We start from the raw sequence: 21263 nt of genomic DNA on the forward strand, positions 1-21263 counted from the left end.
GTTGGTAACTTTCCTCAGGGTTGACTTGTAGCTGAGTTACTCATATGAGACAAAAAAAAACTTGTAAAGATTCAAATATAAAATTGAGCACATATAAAGTATTGAACACTTGAATGTTTAATAATGCATTGATCTTGAACAGAATAGTATTATTGATTAAAATTTCATGCATGAAAATATGAGAGCCTTGTACCTTTTTTCTTTTTGGGTAATTTTAATGGTTTTTAATAGCTTTTTATTATGGCCTGTCCTGCTGCAAAAGATTGAGGTACAACCATAAAGGTTTTGAAAGAGGCACAAACATAAGATGGAAGAAACAAAACAGGAATGTTTTTAACTATTTCTTTTTCAGAAACAAAAACTGATTTGGTAAAAAATACTTGGTTTGAGAAGTCCAAGAATCAACACAGGAAATTAGTAAAAATTGCTACGAACCGAATGCAATTTGTAGAGATCAAGGAGACAATACTTGGGAAATGAGGTAAATATTCTTACATGAAACAAGTTGTAACAGAACTCTAGCTCAGTATGGTATAGCTCTGCAGGCATTGTGTCATTCAGTGATCAAAGCCAATACAGAATTATGGTTAATTTGGAAGGACTACTCAAAAAATCCAATGGGAAATGGGAAGCTGCTCTCAGTGACCTTGTTCTGAGCAGGAGGGTTAGATCAGCTGACCTAAAGAGGTTCCTTTCAACCTCACCCGTGTCACCCCTGTGATTCTGAAATTAAGACTAAACCACATTTTCAATTTTATTTCACTAATAACCTTCTGGTTATGTTCTACCAAAGCTCCTCAAACCTAATTCTTAAATGTAGCAACACCGAAGTACTACAGGTTCAGTTGTAGTAGCCTACATACTTCTGACTTCTTCTGGCTCAAGACAGAAAGTATGTTTAGCCTTCTAGAATTAAGAACATGCCTATTTTTGCACTGGAAATTGCAGCTCATAAAACAAAAATGGGCAAAGTCTCTCTCTCTCTCTCTCTCTCTCTCTCTCTCTCTCTCTCTCAACTCTGCAGTGCTGTGACAGGTAAAACCACAAAACTGTCTTGATTTTATCTTGCCATTCAATAATAACAGTCAGGCTTAAAAAATTGTTAAAATTAAAAGCTTCCTTTCCCTGATATAAACTCCCACTAACAGAAAGCCCCTACTTATCCCAAAATGCACAGCAGTTGAGGTTAGTCTCTGCCATTGCTTACACTGTTAAGACAATCAGTGCTGGCAAGATTGGCCTGAAGCCATCAGACACCACTCCATGAGTAGCCCTCCACACCACTGTTCTGTCACACAAGTTTTCTCTGTGTAAAAAGTCTTGGCTATCAGAGAAGACTCATCTCCTCCTAAGAAAGGCTACAGCACACACATATGTATGCATATATATATTTAAAATAGCCAGGAGCAAAGCAAGGTTTATAGGAAGACTTTCAGGTGGCAAAATCCATAAGAAATTTGCTGAAGATGCAAACTAGGCACTATCCGGGCCTGGACTACTTATTACAATTCATGGATTACTTTTCTCACCATGCTTTCATGAGCTAAAATGTTTTGTAAATTTGCAGTATGCAAATTTGTATATGCATGCTTTTTTATTACTATGAAAGACTATTCTCAGCAATCCACATTCCCTAGAACAGAGCACTTCAACACAAGCAGAAGAAAATTATTTTTATTAGGACTGTTCAATTACAGAGTTCTGAAGAACCCAACTACTCACAGGCAGAAAGATTCAAAAGAGGTGTTTAAATTATATCCTTATGCGACTAACTAACTGTGCCTACACTAAAAATACTGAAGCAACCTGAAATGAAGGAGCCTCTGGGAAAAATGGGATAGTAGGAAGTGGATTGCTCACCTAGTAAGGAGCCCTACAGTAAAAGAACACAATTAAAAATAGGCCATGAACCAGAAGCTGTGCCATGGTAGGCTATGTACTATTCATGAAGAAAGAGTTGGGTACCTTGAATTTACACAAAACTTAGAAAACAAAACAAAACAAAAATGGAGTTCATGTTTCTATCTCCATCTGGTGTTCTACTTTTCTAATAAGCTACAAATACATTCAGCAGAGGACCCGGCTGAGGGCACTCACTATTTTTGCCTTTCTAACCTGTCCAGCTGTCACAATGCTTTTTTTGGACCTGATCACTCTGCTTATAATTTCACATTCCTCAACAGAAACTCCACACCAACAACATTCATCAGGGAAAACTGCCGTTTGAGTCAACATTGTAAAGAATAATGGCCTTCAAGCCCAAAGTTGCATGAATATTGAGGAATGACACCAAGTACGTGACAAAAAACGTAACTATCACAAGAAGTGAATTCAAGTATCTTGAGTACAGTTTGCTCTTTTGTTGAGGCACCCTATTAGATGATACCTTGAAATACTAAAAACCAAACTAATTTAAGCTGATGGTGGTAGAAACAAGCTTCATTAAGCATCCAACATTAAATATTAGGTTTATTCACTTCAGATTTCAATACAGTTACAATGGAATACCAAGCAAATTGCTTGAACTCTATGAACTGCAGTTGACAGAGCTGTTTCTGGGTTGTCAAACTCTACTCTTTTTATATCATTTCATATTTTTCCTCCAGAATATAAGAATAAAAATATCATCATGACAATTCAAAAAGCAATAAAATGACAGTACATTTGCCATGTTTTGCCATGTCAACTTTATTGGAATTCCATTTTGGCTTCTAAGAACTTAAGTAAACAGATTAGGAACTCCACAAGGACTACTACCCTGCAGCATAGTCTAAAGATTAAAAAATTAAAGTCTGCTAAGTAAGGCTAATTCATGTCAAAGCTTTTTAGATTTCTAATAGTATCATGAGTTACTGGTGGGTAAGGGAGTAGAAAGAGTAAGCTCCTTAAGAATATTATGTCCATCTGTGAGTGCCATCTGTCAAAGAAATCCTGAAAGAAGAGGCTAACATGGAATCCAGAATATGCTCAGCTGTTGCACTTAAATTACTACCTATGTTAAAAACCCTTAACACGTATTTCAAGGCAGATAAATGTTTTCTTTCCTTTTGATCCTCATTTTAGATATGCAGTCTCATCTCTTTGCTTTTCAGCACAACCACACACGGTCCCTGAAACAGCTCACAGTATTGAAAAATTCTGAGAGTAAACAAGACTACATAAACTGAAGACTTGCACTGGTTTGATAACAGCCAAAAAAAATTTTGCATATTCTTTTTTTTAAATCCACTGATGATACAAAGAAAGCAATTCACAGAAGAGTGTTTACTCAGAAGCTGTCCAGGCAATCTAACAAAATTTTAATATATATATTCTTAGATGCATCTTTGTATGTATATCTGTATAGGGCACACCTGCATGTATTTTTATCAGGGATATTTATAAGTGCTCTGAGCTTAAGCAAGCTATTAGTTGTAGATCACTGGAAAATTTCTGTGACTGATCCAGAAACAAACTAACCTGCTGGGCCCATACTGCACCCCACAGCAACTCTTTCTTAGTCCTCTTCTATCTTCCCCCAGGAATAAATACACAGATATAAATACAATGAGAATTAATGGAGGTGAGGGCAAGGGAGGTCTGTGCAGAATTGAGTTCTGAGATCACTTAATTCTTTTCGTTTTTCCAAAAGAAGAATATACAGTCTTAATAGGAGGTTGATCTTATCTCATCTCTCCCCCATCAATTAATTTGATCAGCAATAAAAAACCATTAAAAGTGTATTAAAGGGAGAGGGAGAAACACAGAAGAAAGTGGAACATATTTTAAGGACACGTAAAATATTCAGGAATAGGGAGCACATTACAAAAATCTAAATGAATTGTTTGTTGTTCCTGAGTTGTGTGGGAAACAGAACAAAGATAAGATACAAAGCTTCAAGTAAACCCGGGAGACTTTAAAAAAACAGTTCACAAGAAGAAAACTAATGCCATCTGAAGCCATTAATCACATACATCAAGCACTTGCCATAGCTCTTGCAATATGTGAAGAAGCATTGCTATATCCTATATGTTTTACTGCTCTTCTCCCAGTCTAGCAGGGCTTTAGGTTTCATATATTTTTTTGAAAGACTGCCCAGCAAAAGAATGTTTCTGAAAACAACACTACTATACAGCCATTTTAATGTGCTGTACAGAACCTTTGCTTTCTTCAGCCTTCGCCCAATAAAGGATTATTCAGCAGTTACAGAGGTACTTGAGATTCCTTTTTTTTTGAATGGAAGTCAGTGTTGTTAAGAATACCCCTCTCCAAGAAAAAAAAAGGGAGGTGGGGGAAAAGAACAAATACAACAGAAAAAAGTATAGCTTTTCCAAATCTGCTTTTCACTTAACTGTGCCCTAAATTGACAGTACAGAGGTTAAATGCTAATTGGAAAGAAGATTCCTTCCTAGTGAGTAAGTAAAAAAAGTAGAACAGTGAGGAGCAAAGAACCTATTACTCCTGAAATAATAGAACTAGATTTAGGGCAATCTCTCTTGCTTCCCCCCAGCTTGAACATGTTCTTTACTCTGTTGCAAATACAGCATAATATTTATTACCTCTTGGTTATCTGGAAAAAAAAAAAAAATCTCTGTTGAAGGAATTCTATTCACAAGTTGCTAAATACAGCAAAAAATACTGCTGCTGAACACAAGAAATGCAAAGTGACTGTTTTTAGTGACAGAGAAAAGGAGAGTAAAAGCACCTACATATGTGCAATGGAAGGAAGGAAATCTGTATTTTGTTAGAAATTTAGATTATTTCATACTATTATTCATTCCATGTCAACCACCAACCTGACCAATGCTGGTATAGGTTGACTTAAAGCCTTGCTGGAGGAAGCAAGAAAAAGAGTGAGCTCCTTACAGGTGTGCACACAGGCAAGGCTGTACACTGACAAGAAACAAGCAACAGGACTGCATCATTTCCTGTGTGCTATTCCACAGCCAGGTGAGAAATCGCATCACAAATCTCTCACGAAATTCTCGACCAAGTCCTCCAGAGGGAGATCAGCCCAAAGGGTGGAAGAACCACCCAGCGGTGGAAGGAGCTGAAGAGGGACATAAATGGCTCCAAATCCGCAAGGAAAGCAGAAATGAAGAAACAAAAATCCTCTCACCTCTGTCATGATGTGATTTTTTTTTTTTTTAATTTGCTGTATTACTCAGGACTCCAAAATACTTTTGTAGAGGGTGAAAAGTAAGCATTGTGCCTTGCTGCTCAGTTCAGAGTCCAGGTGGGAAGGCAGCCCCAAAGCATTGCACTGGTCACGCTGGGCATTTCAAAACACAACCAGCCTGCCCAAACCCTCAACACAGAGGAGCAGGGCAAAGACTCATTTCTGGCTGAAACCCTACACAGACTGCTAAAAGAAGATACATTGTACACTGTTATTTGGCATTAGCTTCTCCTTTGTGTAAAGTCAGATCCATGTGAAATTGTAGAGCTTTGCTTCTGACCATGTCCAGGGGGAGCACAAGGTGAATTAAGAGACTCCCCAGAAGTCTCCTGTGCCAAAATGAAAAACAGTTTTTATTACATCTTACTTTTTTCTTTTATTTTGTTATTTTGGACGGGAAAAGGGTGCTTTGTTTTTGACACTAAAATTGCATTCAAAATAACAGATTTACTGCCTATATAATGAGGTTTTAGCTTTTCATTTTATCACCCTATTGTCAGAGGTTCTTCTACTCTGTCAGTTTTACTGAGAATTCTGTAAGAGACTGAGGCTTTTATCCTTCATCTGAACCATGGGATACCAAGCAAGATGTTACACACTAGGAATTTTTTCTCCTCAGAAAGACCAGCTCCTTGACCCTTCTTTGCATTACAGTATAAACATGAACGGAAGTAGAGAAGGAAGGACAGAAAACAGTGAACAGCAGGATGTAAAGATGTGCTTCCAATTCCTAGCCTGCCTGTTGATTATTTAGTAACAACCAATTATTTTTTTTTTCTATTGGGCTTTTTCACGTTTGACATTCATACAAAAGCCATTAACTACAGAAAGGAGGAGTTCGTCATAGAGAGAAGTTTTAAGTTTTGAAAATGCTGAACAAGCAGCACCTTGTGCAGACAACTGAAGGGGAGGGTGGTAAGAGTCAGCTGGTGCTCAGGCAAGAGTCAAATTTGCTGAAGCACTCAGGTGAACCACAAGCCTGCATCTCAGACAAAATAATGGAAAGTGATTCCAGCTTTTTAATTTTTAGTCCTATCACTGAATGCAACAACAGAATTCATATCAATAAGTTAAAATGAGAGAACATATAGTAGTAAACTACACACTTCACAGCATTGCTGATTTTTTTATTAGAGATTTAGAATACGACTGATGTGCCTCATTAAAGAGAGATTCAAATGGAGTACTGCAGCTACTGAGTGAAAACTGTGGCTGAATTCACAATTTTTAAATAAAGTCAGAGAATACTATCATAGAAGAAACAATTATTTAGGGATATTCAAAAGTACAACAGGCACACCATCCCTCAAGCTCTCAGAAGTCACCCCTATCTTCCTCTTCGTTTCCCTCATGCCCATGCTTATTTTCTGTCTGGACTCTGCACCATTTAAATTGCTGGTCACTTGGAGGACCAAAGCTGCTATTTTGAGTCACTTAACCTACAGTTAATCTCATTGTTGCTTGCCTGTTTAAGCAGAATTAGTTGGCTCTGGTGTACCTAGTGGTTAACAAGGAGTCTGACAGGAAGTCTTTGTCTATATGTAATGTCACAGAAGGAGCACTTCAGAACTTGCATAATGAACAGTTTTAACTAGTTTTGACATTAATTCTTAAGAGGACTGAGGGATATGTGAATTGATGAATGATGAATTCAACATTCTTGTCTGGCTAAGACTCAAGCATTGCTTTTCTATCTGGAAGCCAAATGGAAAGCAAAAAATTTAAAGCAAGGAACAGCAATTTCCAACTTAAACTAGCAAGTAAACCTGTTGCATCAATAAATGATTTATTAACATGATACATAGGTGGAGTTAATAAAAAACTTCCTTTGGACATGTGCTATAGTTGATCTGAATCAGGCAAAGTTTGAATCAAAAAAACCAAAATAACTAGTTTTACTTGTCTGAAATTTATTCAGAAGTGTGAAATCAAAGATCTTTGTGCCTGCACTTCATCTCCAACCAGGAGACCCTTTCCTGAACTCACCTCCAGCCAAATGGCTTTCAGCAGAGTGTTTATTTGAAAAACGGAGACTTTTTTTCTACAATTCTTGACATTATCAACACCATTACCAAAGCATTATGAGAAAACAATACTTCCTAAGTAAGCAAAGCTACCCATGTGCCTAACACTTCTCTTTTTCACAGGTTTAAAGACAGGCTCCTATTCTGTGTTGAAACATCAGGCAGCAATGGCCGCTACTTAAATATTAAATTTTAAAATTTAATTTAAATTTTAAAATTTTTAAAATATTAAATTTGAGATGACCTGCTCTAAACAGATCATAGAATACCAGGTTGAAACAGACCACAAGGATAATCTGCTCCAACCCTCCTTGGCAAAAGCACAGTAAAGGTAAGACACCACAATTCCCTGCAAAACTGATAGCCAACTCATTGCTGGTTCTTTTAATATACACAACACTGCTTAAAATGTCTACATAAATTACCTTATTTCTTCCCATGGATCTGGAACCAAGGAGTATATAAAATTATGCAACAGTGGTTAGGTACTGCCTGCCCAGAGCTGAGATTTGAATACCATAAATGTTCACTGGAATAAAACTGTGGTTCAAAAAGATCTATTAGACTAGAAATGGACAAAAAAAGTAACACACAAAAGATAAGGTATTCAGAGGTCTTCTATTTAATATATTATGCTAATGTAATTACCAATTTCAGTAAGATTATTACTGGTGCTATTTCAATGTTGTGCAAACTACTATCTCACCATCAGATACTTTCAGCCAAGAATTCTCATTACCATAAAACACAAATTAAGTCAAAGCCTGTAGTATGAATCCAACACTAGCATGTGTATCTCAACCATTTCACACATGAGCTGCACTTTTACCTTAAATGTACATTTGCTTTTCAGTAACTCTTGCAATGTGTTCCAGCAGACCAGTTATAGAGAATTTCAGCCATAACAGAACCCAAGAACCACACCAGGATTGTGTCAAAATTTCTAACAGGATACTACTTAAATCCAATTCAAGATGGTGTTTTCATGAGGGAACAGGAATTTCCTGACATTGTCAGAACAATTCTATTATTTCATCACTCCATAACAGAGAGATGAGAAAATTATTTTGATGCTGTCAATAATCCACACACGTTACAATGCAATGATCTGGTATTAGAGAACTGAGCAGCAATAATGGACACAAAACAAGTTTCTGAAATGCTTATTGATCTGAATCACACAAGCACAGACAAAGCACAACATTTCCTAACCCACAGAAATCAGCACCTGCAACATGAAGACACACACTTGATATTAAAGTGAAGATCTAGATTTCTTTTCTTCTACATGATATCCTCAAAAAAGCTCCAGTTTGTTAGAGGTTTCATGGTAGTCTTGTAAAGACACTTTAAGATACACACATTCAAGTTAGTGCACACTGGGTGGAAGGAAGACAAAAACATTGAGACAGGCAGAGTTTTGGCAGGCACAAACATAGACAGGTTTTGGCAACACATTCATAAGGTAAGTAGGGAAATCAGCAATCTGTTTTGCATTCATGTAGTGTAGTTACTGGCAGAGGACAGAAGTTACTCAATAATTTTTAAAATCATGGGACAGAAATTTGTTAGTTTTGGTACACTCACAAAAAATGCAGGAAAATGATGGAACAAGCAGAATGGGATAACAGAGCTATCTCACCAGGCAAACTGCACTGAGCAGCTTCTGTTTGTGTTTCTAATGAAGCTGGCATAATTCTTGATTAAAGACTTTTTAAAATTTATCACAGACTGTTAAGGTCAAACATCATCATTTATTATAAATCAGATTTCTTCAACTGGAATTAAATATGTGAGAAGGTATGCAAAGGTCTGGATTTGAATCAGATACCACATCAGAAAAATATTGCATTAATTTCCATGACATCCTCAGAACTCAGATTCTGATTTATTTTGTTTTTTTGCAAGAGACAAGTTAATCCCTCTTAGAATATTCAACTGGCAATCATGATGTTTTACATTTCAGCATTCACAACTCTCCTAAGCATTTGATTGTCAAAAGCAGCCATGACATTAGTAATACAGACTCTCAAATATTTTCCAGAAATAATGGTTTTAAAGAAACAAGGTAAGCAAAAGCAAACTCAATGTTTAAGTAGGAGTTGTGACTTGACAGTAATTTCTTTTTGAGTCCATTGACAAGTGCTGTCAACTGTAAATCATACTATTCTTACTTAAACTTTCTACCTTTTTTTGATTTTACATTCTTAAAAGAATTACCAGCTTTGTGACACAGATGAGTAGAAAGAGAATGTTATTCAGAGATGTTGCAATTAATCAGACAGAATTTCAGACAGAAAACATGTGGACTCTACTGACACTAAACAACTTTCACTTCTGTAAACATAATGTGTAATACTTAGAATGATTACATGGAATACCACAATATGCCATGAAAACACTGGGAGCAAAATCTGAATTCCTTTGTGTGCACAAGTCACCTGAATCAGGTATTATGGACTGAGAAACAATTCCATATTAAAATATTTTATATTTTTCTCATATGAGAGAAAGTGTTACAGAAAAAACAAACGAGAGTACTAGGAAAGGTACTGATAATAAACTCGCTAAAGGAGAGACGGTTGCATAGCACTGGAAGAGATAATAAAATCAGAGGGAGATTATTACTGCTGATCCTCTGGGATCAGTTTTGAAAGTGATTTAACATTTTAGCTTTAAAACCTGGCACAAAAATAAATGCACACCCATAAAATGTGTAGATATTACAAAGCTGAAAAGCAGGAGTAACAGCAGGGAGGACTGGAATATCACACATACAGAAATTACTAAACTGAAGACTATAATAACAGAAATCATATTGCACTTAACTGTGTAAAATGTAAATACCTTCCTGGTGAGTGTAACAGCAGAAACTTCTCTTATACACCCAAGAGCTCATCAATTGTGAGAGAGAAGGAAGTGAGTACAACAAATCATTATTTTACATCTCTACCTTTACAGTATGATGCAACCATGGCTCTTGGTTTAGCTGGGAGAAATATTCTAGCAGAGTGAGAAATACTGCAGCTAGAACACAAGTCCTTTCCAAAATGTCATCTTATATAATATTTACAATCCTTGACATTAAAATTTCATCAAGTTGTCTGACAATTCTAAGATTAAACAACAACTTGAAGAATGACCATATTCAACAGTGTCATGAAACACCATTTTAAAAGTTCTTATTCGTAAAAGAAATCTCTAAAATTTTGACTTGCATATAAAGAAACTCCAATCAGGCTACCAAATATGTCAAAATCTAATTGCTGCTCCAATAGTATGAAGCAGACCAAAACCAAGTGCCCATGGTGGTACAGAACTTTAGCTCTGTATCATCAGTACTAAACTCTTTAAATTAAGATGCACACATAAAGAAATGTTATATTCTACAGTTCTTCTTTTTGTTTTGCAACGCTGTCCCCTGATCAAAACCAGTCCTTGAAATACAACACATGTGGATTTTTTATTTTACCTTATTTATTGCAGTCCCGAAACCTACTTGCCTTTTTGGAAGTATTCATAATCATAGAGTTCCACTTACCCTCAGCTGTAGCTTGGCTGTTACTACACCTACAATGTCAGAGACGAAAATTGACCTGAACTCCGACTCCACAGCTCTACTGCTCCGCCATAAAATAGAAAATATGCCCACCACATGAAATTACATGCTGTGCTTATTTTTTACTATGCCTGTGCTCCACTTTCTCTATATATATTAAATGAGGATATGATAAGCTATCTTCTAATTCCCAGAGTGTGTAAAACTCCAATATACCTAAATGGGATGTCCAGTTGACCCTATTCACCACCTCATTGCCAAGAATTACTGTGAGACAACTTTCAGTTCTTGCTTGTTTGGTTTTGCAAAGCTTTGTAAAGCTCTCATGGCTTCTGCTCATCACTGTGTCTGTGTGGCCCTCTGCAAAGTCACCTCTTTTCAGTCACTGAGCCAGCCCTGCAAATACAGCTGTACAAAGACTTTGGTGTACCAGATTAAGCAGTACGGAAGTACCGGTAACAATTTATCTTTGGTTAATTAAAACTACTGCAGCATATAGACAAGGAAGCATATTAAAAGTGAAGCATGCTTGTATAAATATATCCTAACAAAATATTTATATACAAAATCAGCTTTAAATCAGCTTATGGTATCTCTGGCACCTGAGGAGGATTGTGAGCATATGCTTTTTTCAGAAGATCACTTCCCTAGAGATCAAAACCACACTTTCATCCTTTAACACAGGAGTATTTTAATTTTTTAAAAGCAAATCTTCTGAAAAAAAATAGCTCAATTAATAGAAAAGCCCCTATCATGTTTAAATCACAATAAAAAGATTATAAAAGATAATATAATGAAATTATATGAAAACAATACATTAATTGTTACAAAGCAGAAATCAAGGAAAATAATAAAAATGTATCTTGAAGTTTCTCATCCTATAAAGCATTCAGAATGTGTTTGGGCAGGTTCAACATGTAACATAATGTTTATTCCAACCAAAAGGCAAGGAAACATGAGGTAATAAACCATACCAAGCTTGAAGCATATGTCTACAGTTTCTCTACCATGTCGTGCCGCGACAGTCATACGACATAAATTGTTCACTATGTGATTTTTGCTTTTGTTGTTGTTAGAAAACAAACAAACCATATTGACAGGCATGATCCAAACATAATAAGCTCTGTGACACTGGCATAAAACTCCTGACAGCAACAGACTAAGGAAGGAACTGTAGCCAGAGGCTACAAAGGAAGAAATGCATTTGGTCTAAACATATCCCAGTATATCCAGTACTTGCAGTAGCTTGGCAGAAAAACATCTCAGATATTTAAAAACAATTAAAAAAATAAAGACTGTATACTGTTTGCTCAAAAACATTAAAATTACACTTATTAAGAATAAAGTGTTATTGGAAAAAGCCTTTGTATTCAAATTGCATATGTAAAAAATAATTTCCTTTTGACATAAAGCACAAGGCACAAAGCTTATTTAAAAAAAAAAACAAACAAGCAACAAATATATCTTTTAAAAATTATCTTGGAAAGGAACTTAAGGGCTGAATTTTCAGCTCTTAAGCAGAACTCTGAAGGAGCTGCACTTACCTAGAAGTAAATTCCTCTCTGCGCTAGTTCAACTTCCTATGCCAAGAAGACATAACTTTGCTACTATTGTATCAAATCAGATTTTAGCCCCTCCTCCCTTTTTTCCTTTCTCCTCTAAGCCAGCTTTCTCTTTGTACCTTTCTAATGCCTTTTTCCAGGACTTCTCACACTGTATCTGATTAAGAATTACTAAGTTACAGTGGCAGCAATATCACTGCTTCCTGCTGCAGGAGGAAATGCTAGAGGCTGCCCCCCAATAGCTAATAAAGAAAAACTGAACAGCACAAACATCACGGCACCTGAGTCAATAAAGATTTTAATACAACTTTTCAGATAAAGCTCCACAAGGTCTTGCTTCCCTGACCCCAACCATGGAACCTTCCACAACTGAACCAAGCCTGACCTCATGCAAGCATCTGCTTGGTAAGCAGTATTCTAATTTGCAGGATGTTAAGTGACTGATTTTTTTCTCATTTAAGAAGTTAAAAGCCAGCGGTATTTTGATGTTATTAAACAGAAACACAAGGTAGGGCTCCTCTATCAATGCAACAACAGCTCTTCTGGAAATGCAAGAGGGAAATGTTTACTGAAGAACAGCTTCAATGCAGACAAGGCTATTTGAACAAATACCTCCTTAACTGTCCATCCAGAAATCAGATTCTTGCCCTGATATCTTATTATAATAAGATACCTTGCAAGATTATCTTAATTTACTATGAAAAAAGGGAAGTACTACATTTAGTGGTTGAGGCAACAGCCATTCAACTCAGAAATCCAACATCAAATTTCTGATTGTCACATCTGAAAGTTCAGCTAATTAAGATATTTTCACTCTAAACTGACCAAATATTCACTGGGAAGAATGCTCTAGCAAGAAAACAGGTTTTAAAATACTTCTTAAAATACATTCAAGCATCTCAATGATACAGTTTTATATGAACACTGCAGGAATACCTGACTCTAAAGCCAAGTAATTATTGCTTATTTTATGCACTGACAAACCTACATGACATTCGAAATCAGATAATTATAATGAATTTGTTCAGTGCAGCTTCTAATCTTATGTAATCTAATAATACAAACTCAATTGTATTTCAAATACTAAAAAGGAAGCAAAGGGCACATAAAACAAAGGTATTTCAAAAAGGAACTTGAGGAACACACAACGTACTAATAAATAAAAATTGGAGACACTATGAAAGAAGGTAGTTATTAAATAAATACTGTGTTCACAAAAAGAGAATGAAATGGAAGGTCTGTAGAAGACAAAACACAAGGCAGATAGTTTCCTTTCCACACAACAAAACCACTTGAAAATAATGAAGACTCTAGCACACAACTGCCATCCTCATTTCTGTCCGCATCATTCTGAACTTTATAAACAACAACAAAATCACTGAAAGTTAATTACCAACTCTATCTTGGTCACCAAACAAACAGCTAATTATACCCTCAGAGCTGCAGTCACTGAAAGAAAAAAATTCAGAAATAAGAAAAATGTTTTTGTCCTACTTTCCTGATGTTGATTTTGGATAACTAATAAAGTAGTATGAAAAAGTACTTCCAGGTCTGAAATAATCAGAAGAGAATGAGTGTAAAATTATATTAACTTACATAAAACAGCTTGCAAATAGGAATGTTTTGTCCTCAAAAGAAGTCACTAAACTCTCTGAACACCTCCAACTTCATTAAACATTGAAACAGATCTCATGTCAGAGCTATGACTGTTCTAACATGGACTTTTCTTCTGCGAACACCAAAGTCAAATCAACCTTTATGCCAGAGGCAGCAGGAACTTTTGGAAAGTTCCATCACATTTAGCATCCTCTGAATGTTGCTTTAAACATTATTTGGCAGGGAAGACCACAGGTTTTTCTATAGAAACTTCAGGCATTAATAATTTTCCCCTTAAGAGTTAAAAAGTACCCTGTCCAGTCAAACTTGATTTCTTGTCTCTTTCATTTTCACTTTTAGGAGGGTTTAAACACTTCTGTTTTGCAACAAGCACAACCAATTCCTACCTAAGGAGGATTACATACCATCTGGCAGAGTGCTCACATCCATCTGCCTTTCAAGCCATTGCACCCAGAAGCTGAACAAATTGACATGAAAAAGTAGGAACTCTTCATCTGTGTACTCCTCCTTTTCCTGAGTCTCTTTTCTAGTAAAGGAGAACGAGCACCAGCTAAAGGACAGGTAGGGACTCAGAAAGAAAAGAGGGGTGCAGTCCTGTCTTGCTGAGCTTCCTCAGCTGACAATAATCAACAACCTCCTTTGTTAGGAGGTCAAACATTAAAGGGGAGGTTTTACTGTAAGCTGAGGATATCATACATTACATTTATGATACTCAAACTATTTCTCATGCCCTTTCTTCTTTAAAATCACATTGCCAGATATCGCAAGTACATCTCAAGGGATGTAGGGGAGAAACAGGCACGATGTAATGAACGTTTTTGTTCCCAAGACCAGCTTAAAGCAACTTCCTACTATTCTCTGTAAGATTGAAGAATTGACCCAGGTTAAGTTAAAATGTAAAGTTACTTCTCACTTGGCCCAGCCACTTCAGTTCCCTGCACAGTGCCACAAGCCTTTGCTTCAGCAGAGAAGGAGGAATGCCTGGAGCTTGGGGAGAGAGGAACAATGGGAGGAAAAATGTCCAAAGATACATTTGTAAAGGCACCTCTGCGGAAAGGACTACTCGAGGCTGCTATCGCTTCAGGGGCTGGATTTGGGGTTTTTAAACTCCTTCTGCTCGAATAACACAGAATATATATATATATATATATATATATATATATATATATATATTAACTCTCCCACGAGACCCTCTAAGGAACCCTTTGCCTTCCCCGTGATGTACAGCCAGTGTGATCCACTAGCTCTTTCTTGGCACTCCAAGCATCTGTGGGCCTTTTATTTCAAAATACTTCTAGGTCATGGCAGGCTCCTTTGGAAATGCTACCGATGAATTGTAGTCAAACAGCATTAACCTCATCCAGCCCTCAGTGCAGGTCAGGTGCCAGCCCGAGGGCACTCTTTGAGAGCAGCTGCCAGCGTTTGTACCATAGGAGGCTACAGAGCAGAATGAAGGCCCAGATAACCTTTGTATCCAGCCCTTCCTCAGTGGAAAAATGGAGCGGAAACAACTCACAGAGCTCTCCCACGTTTGTCACAGAATACCTTGTAAGGAAGCACTGGCTTACCAAACCCTCACTAAAATAACTTTCTGTCCTGCAGTTTTCCGTGCAAAACTAAACCATGCCACATTTCAAAGCAATACATTTTCAGTAACTATCAAAATAATCCAATGTTATTTTTTCCTTATTTTTCTATCCGTTTCCTTCACTCTCAGCACTTTGTAAGGACATCTTCATATGTGTATTCCACATTATGTTTCTTGCAAAGTTCGGTAAACACTTAAAATACAACGTTGCTTTCTTTCAAACCCACAATGAGAGCTCACTTTACCAAAGGCCTGAGCACTTGGCTCATCCTTGTGCCAACTCAACTCCGACACACCGTGCAATGTAGCTCAACTCCCAAGATGGGCCTTCCACCCCTAAATTTTCCACTTAAGCAAATTAATGATCAGTAAAGATGGGATACACCCAGAAGACAGAAAACCACTTATTCAGCAAGTCAAAAATGGATACACTGGCACTGAAACTTACAGTTGAAAGTGAAATGCATCTTACACAGGATACCAGATTTCAGCTGCTTGCTGACAGTAAATATTTCAGGGATGTCCCTGACATCCCTAATATGATTTTTACTGAGGACAAATAGTACCTTCTTGTTAAAAGCAAAGAGTGTGGCTTGATAGGGAATAGACAGTTCTTTTATGCCTCTAATGGATTTATTCCCTCATGTTCAGTATTTCTCAGAAAGGATGTCACTTCCCCAGAGAATTCTGCTGCTCTACATTTTAAGAACTCCAGTGAAGCTCAGCTTGAATTTTAGAAGCTGAGAGAGAAATTCAAAAGCAAAGAGGAAAAAAAAAAAAGGAGAAGAAAAAGGTATCTGGTGCTTTAGAATGCTAAAATTCTTCTAACTAAAGGACAGCAGCAACCAGAAATTCAGAAGCACCCTGATGGAGCGAACTGTAATCTCACACACTTTCTGCAAGTGGGTGTGTTTAGGCTTTGCATGCCTATTTTTCACATGCAAAAGACAACACCTGACATGTATGTAACTTAATGAGTTTGCCCTGTAGTCTTAACTATCCTCTCATAAACTTAACCAACAAAAATAGTAATTAACGCAGGTGTTTCATAATATTGCCAAAATATTTTCTTAGTAAGAAAGTAACTAAGGATTGCTTTACCATTCAATAGAAAAAGATGACTGTTTAATGTGGGTGTGTGCCAATATATGAAAACTATTTTAAATTAATATTTTTGCAGTGGTCTGGAGGATCATGAGCCTAAATGTTGAACACTCCCTAGCTGCAAATTGGCTCTGCCCTGAATCACTGTGCAGCCCTGCAGAGAATAAATAGGTGGAGGAAAGAAAGCCAAAATGAAAATTATTTAAGCACATTAACACTTACAATTCTCTACTTTTCAAGAATATGTAATGCCCCAAATTAAATTTAGGACAGAGACAGACTTAGATGCACCCTTACCAAGAGGCCACCTCAGAAGGCAGCACAAAAGGCAGCAGCACAAACAGTGCAGAGGTGTGCAAAGTCACCAGTGGCACACTGAGTGTGCCCAGGACAAGCTCCTGTCAAGAGAGCATCTTCTGCAATTCTCAAGGAAAACTTCCTCCCATAGCAGCCAGGCCTTCTCCAGTCTTCTTTTACACTAAAGAATTTAGCCAAACCCAAGAATTTCTACTTTACATAATACTGATAGAAAACCTGGTTCACCAATAAAATCATAAAGGTATTGTAGGAAAAAACAATTTTTATGTGTTTGAGATAACACAACATGCTCTAAAGAAAGTGCAGCTACCTAGCTTAAACTGAGAAGAGTTTTACTGCAGTCCACACCTGGATATTTGATAATACATGCAAATATAAGCTTTTAACATATGTCATGAGGAATGAAGTAACAACACAACCTTGAAGCTAAAATTAATATTAATGCATGTAGAGAGTTTTTCAGAGGAGGGGAAAAAAAAGCCAAAAGAAAGGTCCTAAAAATATATACAAATAAACGGCAAATTGTTGTTGATTCCTAATAAATGGGAAATGTTACACTGTATGATGCTACAATTTGAAGAAAACTGGCACAAGACAGAATTTAACCTTGGCCTAAAAGTAAGCATCACTTCACCAGCACAAATTTTAATTGAAGATATCAGGGTTAGGTATAAGCTTCCCATGAAAACTGTGCATTTGTGAGAGATAAAAATATGTACTTTCTCATTTTGAACAGCTGCACATATATTTGACTTAGATGAAGTTTCCCTTCTAAAGCTAGCCTTGGAGCTGTCAACATCACTTGGTAGGTGCCAGTGCTAGTGAATTCATACCAATGGCAAAAACTAGGATACTAAAGAAGAGGCCATTTTCTGTACATTCTGAGCCATCATTTAGCTATCAGGTAAAATACCAGAAGATTTGTTCAAGAAAATAATTAGTCAGAAATGAAAAATTATCCAAGGTTTCTGTTCTGATTAATGTTATCTCAAAAAATACTGGATCACATATTTGTTGACACTAAAACGATGACACAACCTGAGAAAACATTAAGGATACCCTCAAAAATGGTAGTATTAATGTCATTTATAGCTAGCAACTCTTCCTTTTTCTTAATTTCATTAGGTATCAGGACACAGCTTCAAAAACATCATGCAATTTATCTGCACAATTTCAGTAATACATAGATTTTGATCTCCTTCCATCTATAAATTCATCCTGCAATCCCACAATGCTAGTGCAGAAACAGCATTCAAATTTGGAACTGAAAACCTGAAATACAGTCATTTAAGTAACGCTGAGGTTGTTTATATTTGGCATTTCAGAATCTTGGCTAATGTACTTTAGGAAAGGAAAGTGTCTTGCATTTGACATCAGAGTGATTGGCACACAAACAGCCACTGCAATCAGCATCACTCCCAAACAAAACTAATTGACAACTAAAAAGTGATTGATGCTGGAAAGGCACAAGAGGAGTGACACACTTAGAAGAAAAACAGAAATACAAAAACATTCACAGAAAGCCAGAAAATTATCATTGAAGTACACCACCAAGAATGGTTAATGTGAAAATCTATCCTGAAAGAACTGGGGCACTAAAAGGAAACAAAACAAAGCAATCTGCTATCTTACTGTGCGAATAGAACCTTGACCAAAACATGCCTAAAGCATGGTTTCTAGTTCAATAGCAACAACCCAGATCAAATCTTGATGCACACTGGCTATTCATCTGAAATACCACTACTGCAGCTGCTACATTAATCCAGCTTTTAGCACTATTTCCTCCTTCTTCTCCTACACCCTTCGCTGTGTGCAAGGCACTCCCAAAAAAGGATGTGGCCACCATGGTTAAGCCTTCAGGAAAAGAGCATTAGTGGCATTTAGATGATGTGTTTTCTTTTCCTTTCTTTTGTTTTACCAGTTGCAAACATCTTAATAAAACTAACAGTGAAATGGGTCTCATTTCAAAGGCTGATCATTTAACATATACTGAAGTGGTCTTTACATTTTTAATCTTGCCAAACATGCCTTTATGAACAGGCATTGCATTGCAGCAGCACTAATGACAAAATGCCAAAATGGCATTTAAAACTTCATGAACGGGAAGCTCACTGGCAACGCCACTAATCAAACAACAAAGGACTGAGAATGCATAGGAGCTTGTTTTTTGGGTTTTTTTAATTCACATGAATAAATATGCAAGCAAAATAATTAGCATATTGTTTTCAACTGCAATGCTACTATTTTCATCTCAAATTTTATACCAGCACCTATTTCATCTTGGAGATGCTACTGTTTGAGGATGAAAACATCACATCTGTTGCACATTACGTACTACCAGTATTGAACTACAAACATTTTGATCTGTTTGGAGGAAAAGGTAGGAATATGTGCTTCTGAAAAGGGTTACTAGTGCATATGCAGATTTACTGGGTAAAAGACCTGGCAACAGTAGATGGTGTCTCACCAGTTTACCCACAATCACATTTTAAGAATTAGCTCCAAATTAAATTTAATGCAAAAACCTTTCACATTAGGTCCCAAGCAAAAAAACAAAACAAAACAAAACAAAACAAAAGAATAGGCAGAAATAACACAGTTCTAATCTTCAATAATCAAGGAAAGTACTGTGGGTTTTTCCATAAGAAAATAAAGCTCTCTCTAGCAGACAGACACAGTTCTTCAGAAAAACTAGCAGACTTCAATATATTCCAGAGGAGTGATTTGCAGTTTAGCACCACCATACCTAGAGCCCTCTCATGAGAAGCCAGAATCACGAATGAAACAATACACAACCCAGGAACACACCAAAAACAACCACAATATACCTCTTGGACAAAAAAAATCCCCTGAGCCCCTTCTCCCTCCTCACACATAGCTTTTTTGCAGTGAAGCAGCCAAGTGGGAAGAGTAAAAGGAGCCATGGATAGTACAGACTCTAATTAAGGGCGATAGATGGATGTATCACACAAGCTCATTCTGCCAACATAATGATTCAGCTTAAAGAACGGGGAGTTTTCCTCCTGACTTCTGTCAGAGTCAAGTACATCTGTCAAGTGCATCTGAAGATTCTGCCTCTGGTAAGATAACCTTCTTCTCTGCATACAAGAATTACCATGGAGTCCAGCAGAGAATGATACATCAAGGAAAAGATAATGTTAGTTTTGTGGAAAAATCAAACATGGTTTCCAAAAAAGTTAGACACAAATGATTTAATATTTTCCTGTGAACACAGTATTTCACATATATATAGACATATATAGACATATATATATATATATACACACATATATACACATACACACACACACCAAGGTACAGATTTAAGTACTTCTTTAAGTGCTACTTAAGTACAATTTAAGTACTTCCATTCATTTAGCTGTCCTCACTTTATTTTAAAGATGGTATCCTGAAGCCCAAAACAAAATGCTGAAAAAAAATTCAAAGCAGACAGTGGTGTGTTTTCAGCTTCTGTATAAATCAAACAGATTAATGAAGAAACAGAATTTGACCTTCCACTATACCTGTTCGAAGCTGATCACATTTCACAAACAGGTTTCCAGTTTTGCTTTTATAAATTATGGATTGTTAACTCTCAAACACAGCAGTGTGCAAGGTTCATGAGATGCACTTGGAGGTTCGTTCATGCCTCTGACCATATGTACAAGTTTAGCAACAGCTCTAATAACCACAATATACAGGAAGATCAGCTCTATCATGCTCACTATCACAGCATGCACTTGTTACCACCTTAACATCTTTTAACAGGAACTAGTTTCACTCCATCAAGTAACTCTCCATAACTCCAACAGGAATTTGGAGCTCTCACTTACCTGTGAACATAATGCAACTGATGAACAGAATCGATGGCTATCACCATTTCAGCCAAATAAAAACGAGCCATATCTTCAGGGAGTCTGTCCTCAAACTTGCTGAGTAATGTAAGCAGATCTCCTCCAACATAGTAATCCATAACCAGGTACTATGGAGTGAGAATGATAAGAGAACAGAGTGAGGGGGAAAAAGAAAATCACAATTTATCGCGTGAATAAAGGACTAAGTACTCTTTGAATAAAAATTAATTCACTGCAAAAATTATTATGGACATAAAAAAAAATAACCAAGATGCTTAGGTGCTCTGAAAACAGTAGTCATTTCAGCTGAACTTCAGCATTTAACCTACTTGAGTATTTTTCATATTTATACCTCCCCCAATACAGTAAGCCTCATGACAAAATAGTATCAACTTCATCCACAGTCCCATCACCAAACATGAAATACTTAGATCTTCTGGATTCTCTTATGAAAACTACACCCTTTGTTAGAATGCTAA

The 21263-nt window shown here is 36.7% G+C and overlaps 1 protein-coding gene across 4 annotated transcripts in view; it reads right to left on the reverse strand.

The window, feature by feature from the left end:
• Window positions 1-21263, reverse strand: part of CDC42BPA (CDC42 binding protein kinase alpha) — a 175516-nt gene that overhangs the window by 82667 nt on the left and 71586 nt on the right. For all 4 annotated transcript variants that reach the window (XM_062489343.1, XM_062489341.1, XM_062489344.1 and 1 more), the window contains exon 5: window positions 20764-20912. In XM_062489343.1, the coding sequence (XP_062345327.1) occupies window positions 20764-20912 (149 nt within the window). The remainder of the gene's footprint in view (window positions 1-20763; window positions 20913-21263) is intronic.

This window comes from Cinclus cinclus, chromosome 3 (genome assembly GCF_963662255.1).
Source record: "Cinclus cinclus chromosome 3, bCinCin1.1, whole genome shotgun sequence".
Taxonomy (NCBI): Eukaryota; Metazoa; Chordata; class Aves; order Passeriformes; family Cinclidae; genus Cinclus; species Cinclus cinclus.